At 38.8% G+C, this 19,253-nt stretch overlaps 1 protein-coding gene across 3 annotated transcripts in view; it reads left to right on the plus strand.

Moving 5' to 3' along the window:
• Positions 1–34: 34 nt before the first annotated feature.
• MATCAP2 (microtubule associated tyrosine carboxypeptidase 2) overlaps positions 35–19,253 on the plus strand; it is a 58,127-nt gene continuing 38,908 nt past the window's right edge. For all 3 annotated transcript variants that reach the window (XR_013337884.1, XM_077775306.1, XM_077775307.1), the window contains exons 1-2: positions 35–95; positions 9,386–10,080. Coding sequence is in view for 2 of the 3 variants with exons in the window: in XM_077775306.1 (XP_077631432.1) it covers positions 71–95; positions 9,386–10,080 (720 nt within the window). In the remaining variant the exon portion in view is untranslated. The remainder of the gene's footprint in view (positions 96–9,385; positions 10,081–19,253) is intronic.

The following is a 19,253-nucleotide window of genomic DNA, read 5'->3' on the forward strand; positions in this document are numbered from 1 at the left end:
GCCGGTTCTCGCCGGCCCTCGCCCCCTTCGCCCCTGGAGCCGGCCAGCCGCCCGCGGCCTCGGCGGGACGATGCTGGAGTCCATTCGCGTGACGGGTGAGTGCTGGGAAGGGCTGGCCCGTGGGCTGGCGGGGGCGGACGGCGTCCTCGCGGCCGCAGGCGACGGGCGTGAGGCGACTCGGGGCCCCCATCGCCCCGGAGGCCGAGGAAACGGCTTGAGTGGGCTCCGCGCGCGGCGGGGGCGCCCAGAGCAAGTGCGCGGCGCGCAGGAGGTGCTCAGGAAATTGCGCGGAGGAAAGACAGAAAAACGGTCCCTTTTCCTTTTGTCGCTTATTATCAGTAAGCACGTGCCATGGAATCTAGGGAAGTAAATCATAATCGACAGATTACCGGTCCTACGAATGTGCGCTCTACATACTCCATTTCAAAGCGTATTAGCTGTGTAGTTAGGCATTTTAGTTGTACTGGCGTCTAATTTTCTAGAATGTTCAGGAAAAATCAGAGCTAAGCAAAAGAATACATTCCAGTGTATGCGTATACGGTGTCTATTTCTCTCTGATTTTTTTTTCTATGCTTTTTAAATCCGTGAGAACGTTTTGGATTGATACTATTAATAGGTCACTTTATGGTGTGTAGTATTCTCAGCAGAAGAAATGGGTGTTCATACCCCAGGACAGAAAATTTACTTGCCTTTTATGTTATTTAAAAAATAGGTATTGATGTTAACCATTTGAATATTAGCTTACGTATTAGAAGCCTTCCCTAGGCCATTTCTGTATAACATTTCTGCAAGAAAGGGTTTGTGGTAGTCCAGGATCATGACGAACAACAACAGCAAAGGGGAACGCTTAATCTGCAAACTAGGGTCAAAATAAAGCCAGAATTTTTTTTAGTTTCTGTCATTGCAGTACCAAACAGACTATCTCTATCATTTTTTAAATTCTAAAACTGAATTCCTTTCCAGTGAAAATGCTTGTGGTCTTAATTTTATGCTGTTTTCTTTCCCGTTTCATGTTATAAAATATGGAGCTGATTTTGTACTTTATCTCATTGATATTTGTGTTGACAGGAAACATAAGAGTTACAGGAAGCAAACCTAAATTGGCATTCATTTTTTAAATGTAATTTGATGCAGGTACTATTTTTTTTCATTTTAAAATATAGTGAAAAATTTGAAAGTTACTTAAAAATACCATACCTTCTTTTTGTGAGCAGGTACTAGATAGCTCCCCCTCNTATTCATTTTTTAAATGTAATTTGATGCAGGTACTATTTTTTTCATTTTAAAATACAGTGAAAAATTTGAAAGTTACTTAAAAATACCATACCTTCTTTTTGTGAGCAGGTACTAGATAGCTCCCCCTCCCCCCACCGCCCCTACACTCGGTTGTGACAACAAAAATGCCACCTGACATTGTCAAGTGTTCCCTGCAGGGCAAAATCACCCCCCCCCCCCCCATTCNTCCTGTTGAAAACCACTGCCTTGCAGAAAAATATAGTTTGAATTTGCCAAAGCCAAGGTTATTAGATAACGATTTAGAAATAATATCCGTTATGATAATTTCTCCCAAAGCAAACAATCACTTTAGAGAGAGCATAGCATTATGATAATATTAGTATCAGAAAGTTGTTATTCTGGCCAACCAAGTGGATCTCCTGCTTTTCACTATGCAGAGTTCGAAGTTTGAGGAGAGATACTTTATGAAATAGTAGACTCATTTATCTTGTCTCACCTCCCTTTCTGTGATTTAGTGGCAAAAATCAATCCAACTGTACATGTTGCATACCCTGAGATAGATAATTTTGCAGTGAATATCTATAGTTCAACAGCCATTTGAGAATTAGAGCATCAAATTTACATCCCCTTTAGAAATAATTGAGTTTTTCAAAAGAGTTTTTAAAAATTTTTTAAAGCTTATTTATTTATTTTAAGAGAGAGAGAGAGAGAATGAATCCCAAGCAGGCTGCACAGCACTAGTGCAGAGCTCAACACAGAGCTCGAACTCACAACTTGTGAGATCATGACCTGAGCTGAAATCTGAAGTCACTCAGGCGCCTCTCAAAATAGTTTTTATATAGAACTTGGCCAGTTAAAATAATAGTTCCAGAACTCTAATGCAACCATTTTCACTAACATATCAGAAAGCCCAATTGGGACAGCTAGAAACTTTATGAAGAGTATGTGGCTGAAGATATGCCCCCCTTTTCCCTTACTGCCCTCTCACTACTTTTTGATATCTAAGAAGCCGTCTTCTTCTGGTGGTTTTTAATCTCAGGACAGAAGCAATTACTTAAATATTTCTGAAATCTCTTCCTATTTAATACCATACTTTTGACTTATTAGTCGTGATTTAATATAATTAAATATAACATTCTGGTAAAACTGCTGACTGGAGGAACAAAATAAGAAAGATATCTATGCTGTATATGCTGTTTGAAATGGAATCAAATCAGAAAAAGGGGTGTTTTTTGCCTGCTTATAGCTTTTTAAATATAGTTTATTATACTAAAGCTACTAAAATGTTGATACTAGAATATAGAAGTAATTACTGTTAAATTTATCTTGGAAATCAAATGTAATGATTCTAAATATTTTCCCATTTGCATTATTCCATGGAGTATTTCTGTAGGAGCTGACTTTAATATTGAATATAATAACCATACTGATAGTTAACACAGGCTGCTTATTACAGGTTGGCACTGTTCTTAGCACTTCATATATATTACCATTTTCAACCTTCATACCAGTACTGTGAAATATGTATTATTATCCCACTTACAGAAATGGAAACTACAGCACAAAGAAGTTAACTTGGTCCAGGTCACAACTAATAAGCAGCCAAGATTCAAAGTGAATAAGCTCCATTCCAAAGTCCATGTTTTCAACCACTAGGAAAGGCAGGACACTACTACAATGCCTCTATGTTGATTTAAGCCACAAAGTTCAACATGAATATCTCATTTAACATCAGTGGTGCATTATCTGATAGTTAAGTCAAGATGATGCTTTTTAAATTTTTATCACAGGCAAATCTGTAAATAATTTTTGCCTGGAAAGAGTGTATTTTACTTGAGTATAAAATTGTTTTCAAAATAGAAGACATCTAGCTCATTCAGTGAGTAATAGAAAACTGTTAGAAGCCTTATAAGAATATGTTAATTTATGATTTCCTACTCCCCATATTTTATATGGTATATAAGAAGTGATGGAGTCCTCTGGAAATGAACCTCCTTTCTAACAAAAGTGAGTGTTTACAAATACTGGAGACAAAAGTTTTCTTAAGAAAACCATATGAGATGAATACACTTAGGCACATAACTCCTGTTTGTCCTTTAGCAGTAGGCACCTGCCATTAAAACTTGTCTTCAACATCACTAATTGTTTCTTTTTTTTTAAAAAAAAAATGCGATCCTGGTATGATTTTTTTTCCCCCTCAGCCTTCAGGCATTCAAATCCTGTATCCTTTCTTTCCTCTCAAATATTGGCTACTTCTCTGGCCATCCTTTCATGAGCCATCCTCAGTGAATGAGCAAAAACAAACACAGATGTATACCATAATAGAACTTGTAATTTCCGTGTTGGAGGAGGTCTTCATGCAAACAAATGTATAACTACAACTGTGACAAGTGCTTCAAAGAACCTTCCAGGGGAGATTTCTTGAGCAAGTGGTATTTGAACTGAAGGATGAGTGGGAATTAATCTGATGGGAAGAAGCGCTCTCCAAACATAGGGGACGGTGTATGAAGAGGTGTTGTGTCTGAAGAGAGGATGGTGAGTGTGAGGGACTGACAGAATGAAAAGAAGCTAGAGTGGACTGAGTAAGGGCAACATTGTGCAAGGAGGCCAGAGAGGCAGAGTGGGTGACCTGACCGTAAGTGACCTCATATGCCATGGTTAAGAGTTTTGTCTTCATCTAATGGAAAGCCATGGGGAAGTTTGTTTTGTAGCACATTCACTGTTGTTTCAGATGGTGTTTAAAGCTGTTTCTTTTACTACAACCACCATTAACTGGCATTATAGAATACCCTGCATATTTCTAACTAAAATAATAACACACAATGATTTCTGACCAAAAATGATAGCATCACATTATAAGGAATCATTGTTACTAGTTGAGTAACACTCAAGTACTCATAACTAGGATTCTGACATTTTTGGGAATCCTGAAGTTAAGTCAGCTTTCTCAGTTCCTGAATGACATGAGCAGTGCCTTTTTATCTCTCTCTCTTTTTTATTTATTTCTTTCTGAGAGAGAGAGAGAGACAGCATGAGCAGGGGAGGATCAGAGAGAGAGGGAGATACAGAATCTGAAGCAGGCTCCAGGCTTATCTCTCTCTCTCTTTAACTTACAGTCAAGAAACTATATGGGGTTCCCTTGAATTCAGAGATGTTAAAAATAGTAGATTATGTGTTACAATACAAATTGGGCAATAAGTATGTCTTCGAAGATACTGATGTTTTCACATATCTTTTAAAAGATTAAGGTGTAGGGCTCTTGGGTAGCTCAGTTGGTTGTGTTCATCTCTTGATCTTGACTCAGGTCATGATCTCCCAGTTTGTGAGTTTGAGCTCCACGTTGGGCTTGGGATTCTTTCTCTCCCTATCTCTCTGCTCCCTAGCCTCCCAAAAAAGATTAAGGTGTAACTTACATTCAGTAAAGTGCACAAGTCTTAAATATGTAGCCACTGCCCAGAAAAAGAGAACATTTCTAGCACCCTGTATGGTACCATGGTGCCTCTTCCTAGTTTATAACCCATCTGTCAGTGGTAGCCACTATTCTAACACATATATTAGCTTTGTCTGTTTTTGAACTATGTAAAAATGGAATTATACAGTATATACTATTTTGACCTGGCTTCGTTTGCACAGTATTGTCTGTGAGATGCACTGTATTGTTGTTTGCACCCTCAGCTGCTTTTCCATTGCAGTGTAGTGTTCTGTTATAAAAGTTACCATAATTTATTCATTTTTTCTGCTTATACCATTTGAGTTTTAAGTGATGAAGAACTACTTGATAAAGTGTTTATCTTGTTTGGGGACTATACTGTTTTGTCTTTTGTTAGTAATCAACCTGTTGTCTTGTTATGTAAGATTATCCCATGTTCCTAGGTTTCATAAATATTAGTGAACTGTACGAAATTGCCATTTTGTGGGTCAAAATGGGTCGAATGGTATTTTCCACCAGCCTTTGTTTCTGGTGATCTAATCTGCCTTTCAGCCAGGGACCTCATAATTACCGTGAAACCTCACCTCTTCACAGTTGTGAAAAACAAAGTTTAGTGAGTCCCTCTCTCTCTCATTCCTTTAGATGAGGAACATGAGGTATCGATGGGTTTAATGATAAGGCTAATATTACAGAGAGGTCATTGAAAGAGCTGAGGATGGAAGCCAGGAATCCTGGTATCCTTTTCACCTGTTCTAGAAACAAATTAAGCTTTCATTGTGTTGGTAATTTCAGTATATTCACCTGAGTATCAATTTTAATGTATTATTATTTCCCCCTTTTCCCCCCTCAATATGGGTAATCAGATGGTATATGAATGATTCCTTTGATCAACAAATTATTTTTATTTACTCTTAAATTTTAGTGAAAATTACTGATGGCTAAAACATCACATTACATAGTGACTTTTAATATGAGAAAGTAGGACTGATTACCTTATTACTTTTCTGAGGGAAAATGAGTATACTTCCCCCAAAAGAAATCTATGTATGCATTTTAAAAGTTTAGTTTTTCAGGGAAAAGAAAGAGAAGATGATGTTCTTCAATGAAGTCTTACTGGTCTCTCATGTTTTTATTCATGTTTAAAAGTCATTTTTAAAGTAAGCAATAATAATTAAAACTTCAAAAAACAGTACTTTAGGTTCTCTAATAGTGCACTTTAATACAAATGAAATAAGATCAGTGTGACTCTGAGAAATTAATTTTATTTGTCATGAGTTGTTTCATCTCCTGCCCTACTTTTATGAATTTCATGGGATAGTCAGCATTTGGCAGGATTGGTATTTTACTAAATAAATATACCATTGGCACTCCCAAACCTTACTCATCAGCACATGGAGCTTAAAAAGGACCGGGGCTAATCCTCTCAGGTAGATAATTAGCAAATGAGCTGAAGTGCTACAACTCCTAGGGGAAAGGGTACTGTCCTGCACACTCTGTCACCACTCTCCCAACCCCAATCCCCATTGAACATTTTGGCAGATGGTTTAGAACTTTTGTTAAGTATCCTGAAGGTGTATAGATTGTTTGAGTTGAAACAGAGTTCTGAATTTAGAGGTCACTGATGCCTTATGACAGAACAAAAGAACTCTGAGTTCAGCTCTGTAGTCAGAGAGCTACTATGCTTTAGGAAGCAAAGAAAGCATTTTTAAATTGAATATTCATTTTTCAAAAAATGATCTCAACACAACATGAATATTCATTTCAGAAAATATACTCAACACATCTGTAATAAACCATCAAAATTAGGATTTCTTCAGAATAGTTTTATTCTCTGATTTTAATTTGATGTAACTTTCTCCCTTTTTATTATGAAGACCAAATGAGAAAAGAACCTGATTACCTCCCTTTCCCTTCCTGGCTGTTCTTGCTTCTCACCTGACTTTTCTGTTTGTGATACCCTATTCTTATCGCAGTTTTTTGTTTGTTTGTTTGCTCTTTCCCTTTTTAGTATCCATTTAAGTCTTTCTTTCCTAATCACCTTTTGTCTCATAAACTTGTGATTTTTTTTAGGGAAACTGACATTGTTCTTGGGTATTTAGGCTACAGCCTGTGCTCTGGTGTTCCTTAGCCTATGTTTGCCGAGCCTGCCCAGTTTGGGCTATCAGTTGGCAACATTTAAGTCTGAAACCCCTGAGGAACTGAGACTTACCAGCCTGTAATGAAAGTTGTGTTTGTTCTGTTTATTTTTTGCTGTTTTTTTCCATTTATTGAATGGCTTCTTTGTGCAGTCAACCTTCAACATGACCCTGTGTCTAGCTTCTACTTCTCGTCTTCTGCATAGAGTAGACATTTAGCCTCTGCATATTTATGTGTTTATGTTATCTTTAAGACACCAGAATTCAAATTTCACATATCGACCTAGAAAATGTTAACTAGAGGAACTATTACGTACCTTACGTATTTGGATTATTATCCATTTTTGACCTGGTACCTTACCAAATCTTTACCCTACAATCTATGACTTCTAAGCTTTAAAAATTTATATTTAGGGCAGAATTTCTTTACCACAGCACTACTTTAGGATGGATTTGTTCGTGTAGGAGGCTATCCTATGCATTGAAGGATATTTCACATCATACTTGGCCTCTACCCACAAGATGCCAGTAGTACCCCTCCCTTGTTGTGACAACCAGAATGTCTCCAGACACTGCCGTACACCCCCTCAGGAGCAAAATTGCCTCTGGTTGAGATCCACTGTTTCAGGATTTTCCCTGTTATATTTCTACTTCTGCCATGATTTCATATAACTGTAGAATGGTCCCAGAACTACAAATACCTGTGTATCTAGAATGGTTGGAGAATGACATGTTTCGGGTTGTGCCATTCATTCATGCATTCATTCATTCAGCATACACTTACTGAATGTCTACCAGATTATGCCAGATGTTAGAAAGGAAGAGATGAACAAAACACACTTCTGGTACCTATCTTAGTACATCAGTTACTCAGATTACCATGCCTTATAAGGGTCTGCGTCTGTACAGAGAAAGAAAAGGTACAGTGCTGTGCATATAGCAGACCTAATGTTGAATAGCTATTGATAATTGAATGGCCACATATAATGTAACAAGCCTGGACTTAGAATTACATATACCTGCGTTCAAATCATTTTGCTGTTTGTTTATTGTAATATAACCTTAATCAAATTATTTAATATTTCTGAGAATTAAGTGATATAACATGTATAGTTTTCTCTGAAATCCCAAACTCCCATAAATGTGTCAACAAATGGTACCTGCCATTATTGTTGTTATTATGTATTACTACTTATTATAGAAAGGATCCCTGAATGTCAAACCTTGAATGAGTGAATGACAGATGTATATGGATGAAGTTTTCAAAAAATTGAAATAAAATAAATTGTGTCTTGGCAAGGCAGACAGCTTTTCAAGTTGGCTAGTTGAAATTGCTTCCATAGTAGGAGCCAAAAGTTGGGGCTAGAGGCATTAGGGTCCATAAGACTTGGAAAAGAGAATTGAGAGAATGGGATGTTACTTGAAGAAAGGACTTAAGGAAGGTTAGTATGCACGCTTGGCCAGAGATCATATTTGTAGACAGAGGACTTCAGCTGGAATCTAGTTCTGATAAGTAGGATTTAAGACAAATTCAAATACTTTGTCAGTTTGGAATTGAATCTGAAAGTTCTTAAGGGTCTAGCTGAAATCTCCTATTTCTCTTCACTGTACTTGCTCCCTTCTCTGAACTCTAGGTTATTGTCTATATTTTCTGTTTTTCACAGTTAAACTTACGCTGTTTTGTATTACTATTCAAATCTTCATAGGCTTGCCTTGCCTTCAGAGCTACACTGGAAGCCGGTTGAAGGCAGGGACAGTGGATTTATAAAGATGTTTCTTATAGCCACATACCTAATTCGTAGTATCCCATATATTTGTGGAATGAAACACTGCAGGTCAACAGTTTTAAAGCAGAACATAAGCATCAGTATATCAGGTGATTTGTACCTCTTTTAGCACAGTGAAATCTAAAGGCAAAGCTGACCTCTCCTTGGTTTACGATTTGATATTCTTATGTCTATGTAATAATAGTTATAATTTTTTTCAGACTTGGCAAGAAAAAAACTTAATTTTCTTTTAACCTGTAGCCAAGAATTAAGAAAGTCACACACACACAATTGTGTGACATGAAAACTTGCTTTAGCATACACATATCATTAATTTAAAAAATTGTTTCTGAGATAAATAAGGTAGTGTTGTCCTCCTTTTCCTGATGGTTTTCTTTATTTGTAGCATCTGATTTCAAGATTATATTGGCCTTGAAATGCCTTGGATTTTACTTTGATAATAGTAATACTATTGAAAATTATATACTTTCTGTGAAATTATAGTCATTGGTAGAGTTGAATGTTCAGATTATTTATGTGTATTATCTCACATTGATGTTGAACTTTGATCATCTTAATGGCTTCAATCTGAAAATTTCAAAATTTAGCATATATATGTTTATATAGAAGTGACAATGTCTAGCATGACTGAAGTTTAGTAATATATATGTTTTTTAACATTTAAAATGTCTTTTCTAAAGAACGTTGCAAAATTATAAGGTTTACAGAACCTTCAGAATACTTTTTGTATAATAAGCAATTTGCTTCATCTGGTATCTTTGTTATTTCTTTTGTTTTGATTTTGTTTATTAACACAGAAAAGCTTCACTGGCCTGAGCAAGAACTTGCTAAGAAGTCTGTTCTAAATGCAGAAGAGTCATTGATCACTGACAGCAAAAGAAGCATTTCACATTTATCTACTGGAATACTAAAGGACATTTTCACAACTGGAACCAGTAGTTACAATGTTCTACTACAGAGCAAAGAGGAGAAAAAGCATCATTCACAAAAACAGTCTTCCTCCACCTACTCCAAAAGATGTAGAAAGCCCAGCAAATCTCCTAGTTCTTCTCGTAGTAAAGATCTTCGCAAGATGAAAGCCCCAGTGCCTGTGATGAGCAGTGGTACCTGGTACTGCCTAGAAAGGCAGCCTGGTGTTTTTGTCAGCAGTTCAGTGTCGAGTCCTATAAAGTTTACACATGATATCTCTGTTACAGGGAACAGCATAGTACTGCCACCTAAGCCCAAAAACAAGGTAAAGCGACGCCATTTCTCCACTCTGCCAAAGGCAAAGCCACAGCCTCAGTTGTCTAGAAGTTTTGAAAAAGGAGATGACTTTTCTGGGAAGAAATTTTGTATACTGACTGCTATAAAGCCCACCAACTTAGAGAAAGAAAAACTGAGATTTTTCAAGTCTGACTATACCTACAATCCTCAGTTTGAATATGCAAACCCATCTCTGCCAAGTGTGTTGGCCAAACACAGCAATGCATCTGACCGATTTCTTAAACAGGTAAAACGCTACTTCAGTAGTGGTATTTCAGTTTTATGTAACTAGAGCAATTGTTCACAATCTTAAAAACGAAAAGAAAAAAGACTTTAAAAACATTCCAGTTATTTATATGTTACAGTTAATTCCCATTCAGGACATGTAAATATGTGACAGGAAATCTCCAGGTGAGTGCCATAGCCTATATGTAAACTACTGTGGACTAGTCAGAATCTATGAAGAATCTGTTAGATAGACTTTGTGGCAGGAAGCAACTGTATTTGGAAAAAGCTTAAGATTCTGGTTCCAGGCTTTCATTTGGGAGTTACAGACTCCCCACAGACCAGTGTTATGTAGCTCACACTGTGTTTGCATTTTCCATTGATTTTGAGGGCCTTCAGTACATCATACAGTCTTTGGTTCCCCTGTTCTATTACATTCCCATCTTTTTTTAGGCTCCATAGGCATTTTGGAGAGCTAGGCTTGATACCTGGCCCATGAACTTTTTTTTTTTTTATTTTTTATTTTTTTATTTATTTCTAGGAGAGAGAGACAGCGTGAGCAGGGGAGGGTCAGAGAGAGAGGGAGATACAGACTCTGAAATAGGCTCCAGGCTCTGAGCTGGCAGTCAGCACAGAGCCCGACGTGGGGCTCAAACCCACGAACCGCGAGATCATGACCTAAGCGAAAGTCGGACGCTTAACCGACTAAGCCACCCAGGCGCCCCTGGCCCATGAACTTTTTAATGCTTTATTGAAATTGTTAACCATCAAATGTTTCAGCACTAATTTGAAGAAGAAAACAGTGGAGTTTTAACAATTATCTTCAAGGTTAGCAGTTCATGATGTGAAGGATATGAGTAACATTTTTGATACTGCTCAATTTAGACATGTGTCAATTAGTTTTGTTTGTTATGGGCCTTAATAAACTTTGAAATCCTTAAATTTTGAGGAGAAATTGGCTGATGTTTATCTGAATGGCATTAAGTGATGATAAAGGCAGACTAAATTTTGTTAAATTAACTTTCTACACGTTTTTATAATACATGAAGTTCAACTTGGCTTTGAGTGATGGAAAATCTGTTTGTAGGCTAGGTAAAGCTGCGTGGTTCCATTTGCCTGTGGTGTGTGCCCTATTTTAGCATTTTTGCTACAGTACAGTTCCTTGGACTTGTGACCAGCAGATTTTTGTTGTATTAAATGACATGGAATCTGACCAGTCTTTTGAAGCCGTTATGTAAAGCTTATTTTAGGATTACAATAATTTTAGTTTTGCTGTTATTTTCCTTTGTTAGAAGTAACCTTTTCAACTTCTCTAGATTTTTAATGGATATTCACTTCTTATTTAAAAGTGCTGAGATAGTGCTAAATACAAATAAAAAGGTCAACTATTGTCTTCCTGTTTTGGCAGTCATTTCCATTTTATTTTGGAAATTGCAATGGACTGTACAGGGATTTCACCCATTTAAAATTTATGAAAATTATAAATTAGTGCTGAAAGAGATGGCTGAGATTTACTTACCAGTATTCTTTAATTTGGTATCCTTCCCTATGCCTTGCCAATTGGGAAAGAGATTTCCCACCATTGGATCAAAATGAATGTTCTCTGATTTCCCTGGAAGACAATTAAGAAGATCAGCTGCTCCACAGATTGAGAACTGACACTGCTTGGCCTGTGGCTTTACGGTCTTTATTTTAACCTGATTCCAGCTTGAGGAGATAAACGTGTACTTGGGTTGCTCGGGTAAATAGCACTAGCAATCCTACTGGCTGTATTTCAGATGCCACCATTTAGGAGAATGCTCTCAACAGATGCCTAGTGTACTGTTTAAACCACTTTAATCGAATAAAAGGGATTCATTAGAACAAGGCCTCCGTAAAATATGCTTAAAGTCCTAGCTAGCATCTGAGTGAATTATGACATGATGTCATACATCCTTCCCCTCCCCAGCTGTGAAGGAAAAACACAGCTTCAGAGCTAGTCTCAGGATTCAGAAACATGCTACATAAGGGGGCCAAGATAGCCAAGTCACCTGATGGTCTCTGGCCTCCCCCCTCAAGGCCTTGTCAACCCCTAGCAGATAATATTCCTAGTGTCAGGGTCTGAATCCTTCTACGGCAGGCAGTCTGCACTGTTGTTGGAGTGACCATGGTCCTCTCCAGTGCACAGATTGGCAGGACAATGCTAAACTCTCCATGCACAGATAAGTCTATCGGAGTGGAACCAAAGTTGTGCTCAAGCTCTGGTCATTCCTACTTGATTGTCCCATCAATGTCCAGGAGTTCCAGGATGCAGATTTTTGTGATCTGAGCATTAGATTCCCTAGGAGACACTCAGACCCTTGAGGTGGTTCACGGGGTCTAGCATGAATGTAACTCCAGGAAGAGCCTGCTGAACACTGCTCACCCTCTTGCTGACAGCAATGGTGGCCCACAGCTCCCCAACCTTTGAATATTCTTAAACTTGACAGAAACTGAGAATATTAGTTTTGTGTGGCTCTGGACCTTTGCAGGAAAGAGTGCCATGCTTCCTGGGAACTGAAGAAGGGATCTGGGATGAGAGAATGCTGAAAGCATTTAAGGGTCAGGTGCATCCTCACCAGTGGCTCCTCGGTGGCGCCCTCATGCACTTTCTGTCCTACTTCCTAGGGGCCACCTGCCCCCGGGAAACCTAGATACCGAATCCATTTGGCTTTGCATCCTGCACTTTGTTGAATAAGGTTGGAAGTGAGAGATGAGAAGTCTTCAGAGTGGTAATAAGAATCCTTGAACTATTTTCAGTATCCAGCAAGTCACATGGAAATTATAAATTTACATGATAAAGCCAATGGACAGTTTAAGTGACTTGTTTTCTACCTCTGGCTGGAATTGTATCTCACTGTAGATCCAGGCTAGCTCATGCTAGCTAGAAATTCTGATTAGTAGAGTGATATGTTGTTTAAATGGTAAGAATAGCTTGCTCTGCCTAAGTTGTGCAAACAGTGTTTATATTGGACACCTCCTTTCCTTTTGAGAATCTGGAATTTTAGAACATGCTGGGCATAGGGGTGCTTCTGTACTAGTCCCCAATAAAAACCTTGGGTACTGATCTGTAACAAGTTTCTTTGGTAGACCACTCTTTACATGTTCTTAGAACTCACTGCTGAAGAAGTTAATTACATCCTTTGTAACTTCATTCGGAGAGGACTGTTGGAAGTTTGCTTCTGGTTTCCTTCAGACTTTCCTAGATGTAAGAAATGGGGAGTGGTGGGTTTAAGTTGATCTCTTGAAAGCATTTATTTACAGTCAGATTTTAGAAAAGAAGAAGAAAAAGTTCTGTATTCAAATAAAACATCTGTTTGGGCTGTTGTATTCGCGGTCAGTTTGAGATTCCTGGTCAGTTGTTAGGTCTGGCTTCTTACAGCTTTGTAAAGGGCCATTATGTTACACTACTGTTCACAAATTGAGCCTGGGCCCTACATTTATACAATAAGGTTAATATTTACCATAAGCATGGGTTCCTTGGCATCGTAATACTTCTCTAATACTTTTTACTATGATACTTGTACAGAAGGCCAAGTAAATTAAATCTTATGCTAAGTTAGAAATTTTGCATTGAGGGTAGCTGGGGAAGAGTGAACAAAAACATATTTGTTCTCCATATAGTTGTATTATTATGAAATTGTTGACATTGCCCTTTTATTTAAGGACCTTGCTCCATTAAAATTGCTTTGAAATACAAGGACAAAGTCACATGAACCATCAATGTGTGACAAATTATAACTAGCATTGATAGACTACTTAATATTTGCTTGTTACTCTCTCTAATTGCTTAATACTTTATAGCTATTATCATATGAGTTGCAATACTTACAGTTTGACCAGTTGAAAAAATTGACATAGAGAAATGTAGTAACTTTCCTGAGGTCACCTATAGTAAGGTGCAGAACCAGGAGTCTCTTTCAAGTGGTACTGTCTTCCACACAGTGGCATGTGGGCCAACCAGCTCTCAGTGCCCGTGATGTAAATATGAATACTTTCACCATGATCAATTTCAAGCAGTGTAACATCAACTGCTTGCAAATTAATAAAAATTCAGTCCTCACAAGCCAGAATGATGGGGCTGTAGCACACCACTGTTTCACAGCATGGTTTTAGCCTGGCTGTCCTAACCCTTTGCCACCCCTGGCACCCAAAGGGCACTAGATGGAAAGATCCTCTCACTTTCCTGGCAAGGATCCATGCCTCCGCAGAAGCTAATTATAAAGGACAGTGAAGATATGTTTTCCTCTTTATGATACACCTTGAAATAGTGATTATTGCTGTCTTTTTGGAACTGTAAGACAAAGGTATCTTCCAGTAAGGACGCCCATCCTCATCTTTCAGTTACGGCTTTAGTCTCAAATCAATACAGTATTAATTAATGCCTTAGGAAGACTGGCAAGAGCTCCCCAGGCAGGCTGTCCACAACATTGTAGACGGATGTTGATTTCTCTCTTCCTGCCCTTGTGACTCTGCCAGGGAAGAAAGCAGAAACATCCCCTCTAGTAAGGCTCTGTACCCTTTCTCTGTTACTATTGTCCTAACTGTTGCATTTCATCTATTCCTTTTCTATTTCTCGTGGAGTACACACAATCCAAAATTGAGAAGTGTTAAAATAAAATTACTTATCTTCAAATAAAAAAAATAATGGAAAATAGTTCAAGGGGCGCTTGGTGGCTCAGTCAGTTAAGCATCTGATTCTTGATTTTGGCTCAGATCATGGTCTCACGTTTGTGAGATTGTGCCTTCCATGGGGCTCTGCACTGATAGCATGGAGCCTGCTTGTTCTCTCTCTTCCTCTTTCCTACCCCTCCCCTGCCCACTTGCACTGTCTCTCAAGATAAATACATAAACTTAAAAAATTAAAAAATAATTTCAAAAATTCCTCTATAATGAAACAGTATATCCAGTGTTTTCCTATTCCTAAGATTTTATATATTTCAAAATAACTATTTGTAAGGATAGTTTTTGATTACCCATATTAATGGAAGGAAATATTTATATGAGTTAGTTAAAATAGGAAGATATTCCCTGTTCTCTTTCTTTATTGAATAGTTCTCATGAATGCAGCCACCCCTTTGCTTTCTTGCTGGGTAACAGTGCTACACCAGCCATGAGCAATTTACTAGGGTCTGTAGTAAGTAGTAAATGCAAGTAATAGAAAAAAGCCACAAACAGTGGCATGAAGTGGAGGTTGTAGAAGCAATGCTTAAAATCAAACATCTAAGTAAAAATAAACCACTGAATGAACTTTTGATTTGGTTGTAGACATCTTGCATCATAAAGACTGGTGGAAAAGATAAAGTTGGGAAAGATAGGGGATTAAGTATTAAGGAATGTTAGTCTGGATAAAGAACAGATGTTAAAGGGTTGCAGTTACTGGAAGAAATGTGCAGATAAGTTTGCAAAATATTGAGATGTCAAAAACATACAGTGAAACATCGTTATGTTTCTATTGTAGTATACCAGAGCACTCCATAGATGTGTACTTGTTAATCTTTATGATACCTTAAGACATAACCCTTTCAACCAATAGCAAAATGGATTTTAGCTGTTTGTAAGAATTACTGTGTTAAAGAAGTGGTTTGTCAGACATTTAAAAGTAACTAAGAAATTCTAGAATTGCCTTCTTTTAAAAATACTCTTTGATTTGGGGGGCGCCTGGGTGGCTCAGTTGGTTAAGCATCCGACTCCGGCTCAGGTCATGATCTTGCCCCACATCAGGCACTGTGCTGACAGCTCAGAGCCTGGAGCTGCTTCAAATTCTGTGTCTCCCTCCCTCTCTGCTTCTCTCTCTCCCTCCCTCTCTGCTTCCTCTCTCTCCCCCTCCCTCCTTCTCTCAGAAATAAACATTAATATATATACAATTTTTCTTTGATTTGGGATTGATTTGTAGGAATCTTGCTCTGTAGGAGAGAAATGGCTCAATCTCTGAAGTTTCCCTTGTACATTACGGTGCAGGATGAAAATGATTATTTAAAACTCTTTTTAGAACCTCACAGATCTCTCTCAATTTGAAGCCTAAAAATACTGTAGCTAATTAAATCAAGATTCCGTTTCATGTCACATTGTATATCCAGTTGTGTCATTTATTTTGTAAAGACTTTTAGTTCTTCTTTCACACTGCATATTAATCACAGAAAAACTCGGTTTCCACAAACCGTATTTACTGAAAATTCTTTTACTTCAGATAACAGTGCTCTGATACAATATAATTGGTAAATAATTAGGTTTGTTAAAACTAGTTTCCTAAATAAGTGAAATTTGTTTCTCCAAGTAACAAAACCTAAAAATTAACCATTTCAGTGCAGTTCTTTCTATAATGTATATTCATTTGACAATTCAGGAGAATGCTTTTCAAACTTTTCTAAGAAGGTAACCTGATAGCAGAGATGTAAAGAGAGTAATCAAGGAAATCAGGAGCAAATCCGTTTTATCTTAAATTCATGTGAATTTTACACTATACTTTGTAATATATCTTTATTCTGACATAGAAGCATCTAATTGCTTATCTCCAAGAAAATGTTAACTGCTAATTCAATTAAACACAGGCTGTCCATACCAAAGAGAACTTGTTTGTGGGCCACAATTATCCCTTGGATTGGCATAACAGAAAGACTTTTAAGCATGGTCCTCAGAAAACAAGGTCTTGTATAAATGGAATAGGTAATTCGTTATATTAAAACACATGCATTTGAATAAATACATAAAATCACGTCATGTTCTAAAAGCAAGATGTGTTTATTTTCCTTTTTTGTTGGAAGCAACTTAATTGGAAATCGGACACCTTCACTGATAGCAGGATGTCTTCATGCAACATTTCCTTAAGGCTAAAGTTTAATTGTATTAACATTATAGGTACTTTATCTTGGTAGACCTCAAGTCGTTCAAATAAAAAGGGGAAGGAAAAGCAAGCCTCCTTTAAATATTACGTCTCCTTAGATGACACAGTTTTCTGTTTAGCAAATCACAAACCTTTCACAGATAACCTAAAGTTATGAGATTTTTTTTTTTAAAGATTGAGAGTTTAGTATGTTCCATATTAGATAAGAGAAGTGGGGTCATTTCTTAATGTAATAGCAAGGAAGATTTTCTTATATTCAGAGATGGAAATACACCATCAGATTGTATGTTTTTGGAAGAAGCTGTGACCTTGATGACTCACTGAAACAGCATTTTGTTGATTTGCCTTTGAAAATTTGCCTAACGTGCATTCTTAGGTTCTTAACAGGGTCTTTGCTACAGAACAGCTTGAATATCTGCTTTTTTCCTGATAGGTGGTAAAAAGAAGAGTCTTCGTTACTAAGCTGTTTATAAATCTCTTATCCTGGTAACAGTTGCCCTCTGATATTCCCACTCACCATTGTGTACATCCAGACTACCCCCAACCCTGACGACGCAAGCATGTGGGGGGAGAGGGGGTCGGTAGAGGGAAGAAGGCTACAGGTGACATCTTTTTTAGTCCAACTGTGTTCTTTCACTTGTTCCCTTCATTGAGGTTAGACTCAGTGTCTCAGATCTATTTATTTATTTATTACATTCTTCATATGTAGAAAATATATATTTTTTAACACTTTTCTTGTAATCTGGTCATAGTCTACAGTTTCTGTTTTATGGAAAACTGAATTATGTATTGGCAGAAGTATTTGCTTCAGTCTCCCCTCCTGTCTGCACTGCATCAGTCTTTCTAAGATACAAGTCTGACGTCATTTGCCTTCCTGAACAACTTCATGGTGCCTCATAATTTCAGATTAGGTCCAAAATCTGTAGCATGGCCTGTAGGTCTTTCATCTTTCATGATCTGGCTCATGCTTACATTTCCAAGTCAGCTCTGTAGTTCCACAGCATCCTGTGCAGATTATCTAGCATAGCATTTGTCACACTGATATCCTCAAGTTTGTTTTGTTTTCACCACTGGACTGACGTCTTTGGTAAAAAGAATATTTTATTTATTTCAACTATGCCCTCAGGTTCAGCAGGACTTGCAGGAGACACAGCAGCTATGGTTGCTGCCAGCCTGGACCTCCAGCTCCCACCTCCAGAAGGTTCTGTCCCCTCTTTCTTGAACAGTGGCCCACTCAATCAGTGAGGAGTAGAGGCAGCTGCCTCCCATCTACCATCCCTAGCCCCAGATTCTGGACACCATGCTTGATCTGGAAGGGGAGCATGTGGGGCCTGGTGCAGAGCAGAGTCTTGGGGTTGAGATCTGGAGACCCCCTGAGAGACCTCTACAAGACTCTGTGCCACAGGGCTTCTTCCAGTCCCAGTGAGACTCTGGAGGGATTTGTCATGTGGGAGTCAGATCTTGGTGTGAGGAGGGGCCCAGGTCAGGTCTGTGGAGCAGGAGGCGCTAACCCTAACCCCCTACCCTAGCATGCTGCCGATGGCTCCAAACCCAAAGATGGTCCTGACAAACCCTCCGCAATTCACAGGCTCCTGCCTAGGCCTGAAGGAGGCCCCTGTGCTCCCCACCCAACTGGCAGACCACTACTTAATCTTTCCCTTCCTCCAGAGCAGACCCTGGAAGTGAGGAAGGCAGCATATGGGAAATGGGGAGACTGGGGACGCGGGCAGGTGCCAGACCTGCCAGGTCTGGGACCACTTGTCCAGCCCTGCCGGGTAGGCGTTAGGGGGCAGGCCTTGGCAGTTGTTGGGTATCTGAAATGTGGGTCTGTAGGCTGTGTGTGTATGCTATGAACCGTGCCAGCTTCTGGGTGCCTCTCGGGCAGGCTCTCCACCAAAGGTCCACGTGGCCCTGCATCCCCTCCCCAACCTCTCCCTGCTCACTTTGGGTGGAGTGCCACCTGCTGCACTTGCAGGGGGGGAGCAGCTCACCTTGAAGCTGCTGTGCCCCAACTGTGGGGGTGGCTCAACTGTGGGAGTGGCCCAGCTGTGGAGGTCCGTTGGGCAGCACATGGGAGCCAGTCCCTGGTCGAACTCTCTGCGGACCCAGAATCTAGCTTAGTCCCTGGCAGTAAATCAGTGAGTCCCCTGATGCCTCTCCAGGCCAGAAACTCTGTTTCACTTTCTTTACTTCTGGCACGATTCTTTGCTTTTGCCTGGAATGCCCTCTATTTCCCCTGATGCCCAATTTTTATTTAGCTTTTTCTATCATCTCACAGTATTTATACCTTCATCAGAATATTACTCAATTTTGTTGGTTTATGTGTCATTTCT

The sequence above is a fragment of the Crocuta crocuta genome, unplaced genomic scaffold (assembly GCF_008692635.1).
Source record: "Crocuta crocuta isolate KB4526 unplaced genomic scaffold, BGI_CrCroc_1.0 scaffold197, whole genome shotgun sequence".
NCBI classification, from domain to species: Eukaryota; Metazoa; Chordata; class Mammalia; order Carnivora; family Hyaenidae; genus Crocuta; species Crocuta crocuta.